The 4,140-nt window shown below is 39.2% G+C and overlaps 1 protein-coding gene across 17 annotated transcripts in view; it reads right to left on the bottom strand.

Annotated features, from left to right (window-relative positions):
• OSBPL6 (oxysterol binding protein like 6) overlaps positions 1-4,140 on the bottom strand; it is a 207,281-nt gene that overhangs the window by 58,103 nt on the left and 145,038 nt on the right. For all 17 annotated transcript variants that reach the window (XM_017532670.2, XM_017532668.2, XM_017532669.2 and 14 more), the window contains one exon: positions 2,333-2,465. In XM_017532670.2, the coding sequence (XP_017388159.1) occupies positions 2,333-2,465 (133 nt within the window). The remainder of the gene's footprint in view (positions 1-2,332; positions 2,466-4,140) is intronic.

The raw sequence follows: 4,140 nt of genomic DNA, 5'->3' as shown, positions 1-4,140 counted from the left end.
TGAGATGGAGTCTTGCTCTGCCACCCAGGCTGGAGTGCAGTGGTATGACCTTAGCTCACTGTACCCTCTGCCTGCCAGGTTCCAGCAATTCTCCTGCCTCAGCCTCCTGGGTAGCTGGGATTACAGGGGCACACTACCATGCCCAGCTAATTTTTGTATTTTTAGTAGAGACAAATTTTCACCATGTTGTCCAGGCTGGTCTTGAACTCCTGACCTCAAGTGATCTGCCTATCTTGGCTTCCCACAGTCCTGGGATTACAGGCATGAGCCACCGCACCCAGCCAAATCCCTCTTAAATTATACTTTCACATAAAGATAAAGTCTGGGATGTGAGTGTCTCAGAAGGCTGACAAAAATGACAAAAATGCTGCATATTTTGAGTTCACATGCTGGTAGAGTAAAAAAAAAAAATTCTTTTGGTTGGAGGACTTACGTAATTACCAGATTATAATTTTTTTCAGTGAGAACACAAAAAAGTGATCTAATATCTAGTTTCATTATATTTTTATAAGGAAAAATAATTTAAAAAAATTAGGCCCATCATCTTTGGATCAGCTAAAAAAATAAACAAATTGAGCCTTATTAAACATTCTCTGCATTGCCCTTGTTTTTTCTCAGTGTTGAAGGTCAAAGGAAAACTGTCTCATAGAATGGAAATGGTCTGTAGATAAAGTCTGAACCATTGTGCTCTGGCTAATTACAAAAAAGGTGAAGGTAAGAAGAGATGAAGAGGCTCAGAGATGGCAGTGAGAGGGAATCAGGTATTGGTTCAGAATATTGAATCACTGATCCATAGTGGAGCACACTAATAGGTAACTATGGATACAAGATACAGCATTTTAGAACTTTGCCATTTATTGCTGAGATGTCAGGAAACATATACCTGCTCTGTGGGAAGACAGAGCAGTCGAGAAGGCAGCTGTGGAAGTGACCTAGTGAGGAGGGCAGAGCAGAGATTCTGGGGCTGCGGGCAGAGTGGGCTCCCCTTGGGCGTCACCCCTCTGTGTGGCTCCCCCAGGGTCCAGGGGCTAAAGAAGCCAGAAGGAACTGGCAAAGAGACAAGGAGAGAAGGCTGAAGTGGGTAGAAGTTAGGGGAAAAGCAAGAACCACATTCAACTGCTGTGAGGGTGCAGGAACACTGGCAGGTAAGGAGCCCGATTCACGGCACAGAGAAGGAGCTGGCACATAAAAATAAAAACAAGGGGAAAACGTTAAAAGCTTAAACTCTGGGGCCTATTTGTCATGCCAGTGTGACACTCAGCATTTTGTCCACACCACCCTTTGACAACTAAACTGGAAAACAAAGCTTGAGTACCTCTATTCTGGATCTGGGCAGGCAGCACTCTTAGATCTTTGTGTGGCTCCTACTTTTATTGAAGTGGTGGGATGTACTATTTCTCAAGGTTCAAGAATTTTTGATGACTGTATTGTAGTAAATACTACAGGGCTAGCACTGTAGTATTATAGTCATGAGACTAACATGGAAATAAGACTATTTTTGACAAAAGACGCCATTAAATTTCAGGCTGTAGAGCCACATTTATAATAACTCAGGCTAATTACTGTTAATTTTGGGGTTGACTTTTTTTTTTAATGCCAGTGAAGGTGGATTATTGGATTGTCATTAGAGGAAGGTCTAGATTTCCTGCTCTTAATAAAATTACATTGAAGTCATTTTTAGAGGTGATGAAAACTTCCTTTTTGAGAAGTTAGTGTTAAGGTCTTGGAATGTGAACACATTGTTTATAGTGCTATCCATTCCTCTCCTGAGATTTTAACTTACGACTGGAAATCCTTAACCAATAATAATAGCTTTTTTTCTCTTTATTTTCAAAATGATTTCCTTTGCTTTGATTAGACACTCTGTACTCGTTTCTTTTTGTAAACATAGTTCATCTAAACGCAGCTTTTTCTGAACTTTAAAGGTGGAATCCCATTTTTAATGAACTGAAGTAGCAAAATCATCTTTTTCATTATTTTAGGAAACAGCTATTGCCAAAGTGAAGGTGTAGATAATACTTAGTCTTGTCATATAATGGACATGTGGTTTGCAGAAGAATTTTCTTTATAATATTGAAGTTTTAAGGGATGTCAGTGTTTACGCCATTTTTCCCGTTCCAAAATGATTCCATTCCATTCTAGAAATTTGAAGTATGTAACTTGAAATCCTTAATAAAATTTGGATTTAATTTAAAAAAATAAAAACAAGGAGGAGAAAAAGAGCAAGGAAAGGCCAAGGCAATCAGGGTAAAAGACTCACAATTCACCTCTTTAGGTTTTGTTTCTTGTTTGGTTTTGGCTTACTCTCAGGCCACACTAGGTAAGAACTAACCTTCTGCACACCTGTCCATCTCCTCCGAGTCCTGTAACCAGGCTGCCACTTTACTCTGGCCAGTTGTGCAGGTTGCTGGGAGGCTATTGCTGCACGGTAAAGGGGACTGCCATGGAAAGCTGTTTGGTTGCATCTACGGTAAACAAAAACAGATGCATTGTATGGTTATGAAACAGTACATTTCAACAATGAAAAAGAAATACAAGTATCCTCAAAGCTGTATTAACAAAGATAGGAAGAAAATGCACACTCAAAACATTGAAGAAGCCCCTTGGCTAAATGTGGTTTGTGCTCAGTGAGGGCGACATTCCTAAACAACAATCTCTCATTAAGTTGCCATCTCCATCATTCAATGAAAGGGACAACATTTAAGTGCATTGTATCTCACAGTCACAAGGACCTGCCAACTCAAATTCCCAACAATTTTTAATTGCTTAGTAAGTTGTATGTGCAGTGTCCTTATGGCAGTACTCTTAACTCATGATTTAAGGTCTTTCCTTTGCAAAAGGTTCCTGTACCCTATGACTCAAGGTATCGTCAACCACATGTGATTCCTAAAGACATTATCCACCAGTAAGCAACCTTGCAATGCCTTGAATTCATATTAAAAATTATTTATAAAAAAGGCAGTCTTAGCAAGTTATTTTCTACAGCTTTTTATTAAAGTTATTATCTACAGACTTTTCATTAAAAATTGTATGTGAAATAAGTGAAAGTTGTATTAAGTATATAGATACTAAGGTGACTGTGGGAAACAGTGAAGAAAAAGAAGCTTATTTCTTAAAAAATTATTTCAAAACTTTATAGTTGACTTTAATATTCAATTACAACTGAACTGTGTCTCTTCTAAATCATTACAAAGTGAATGATGCACATTCTTAGCAAACTCAGGCTTATTTATTACCCACAGAGGGCCACAAACCAATTAACATTCAGAAGTCTCATAATTTGATACTTAGAAGGCAGGCAAAGTGATAAAAAGCTCTTTTCACTCTTTACTACATTTTGATAAATGTAATGGAAATCTTTCACCAAGTAGATCTTAGAAGTATGTCATTAACCAGAGCAATAGATCTGTTCTGAAACCTAGAGCTGAAGAGCTTTCTTATTCCAAGGCAAACACTGGGGTGGATTTGATTTTAGTCTTCTATTCTCAGATACCACCCAAGTTATTTAATTAATAACATGAAATGAAAATAACATATTTTCATCAATACTCTGTGCCAATGATGTAGGCAGAAGCTGGATGAACCAAAGAATTAAAAATTTATATTTTTAAAAGATCTATTTGGAATACATTTCTCATTTAATGTGGACAACTCTAGGAATCTGTCTACCCTCTGGTGAGAACACAAGAGGCCAGAGAAACTTGACACTGTCTTGGGCGTCTGTAAGTTCCTGTCTTCCTGATGCCCTGACCAGCTGGTTCATTCCCTTTTTTATTTCAGAACTGGTTGGTATTACGGCTAATCCAACACCCTATTCCTAGAAGAAAGATAATTAAATAGTCCTTGGCAAGGCTGCAACCAGAATGGAATAATGTAAGGCTTGAGGCCGGGTGTGGTGGCTCACGCCTGTAATCCCAGCACTTTGGGAGGCTGAGGTGTGCAGATCACTTGAGGTCAGGAGTTTGAGACTGGCATGGCCAACATGGCAAAACCCTGTGACTACTAAAAATTAGCTGGGTGTGGTGGTGGGTGCCTGTAATCCCAGCTTACTCAGAAGGCTGACGGAGGAGAATCGATTGAACTCAGGAGGAGGAAGTTGCAATGAGCCAAAATCACACCACTGCACTCCAGCCTGGGTGA

This window comes from Cebus imitator, unplaced genomic scaffold, assembly GCF_001604975.1.
Source record: "Cebus imitator isolate Cc_AM_T3 unplaced genomic scaffold, Cebus_imitator-1.0 Scaffold78, whole genome shotgun sequence".
In the NCBI taxonomy this organism is placed as follows: domain Eukaryota; kingdom Metazoa; phylum Chordata; class Mammalia; order Primates; family Cebidae; genus Cebus; species Cebus imitator.
This window is presented reverse-complemented; position numbering and strand designations above follow the sequence as displayed.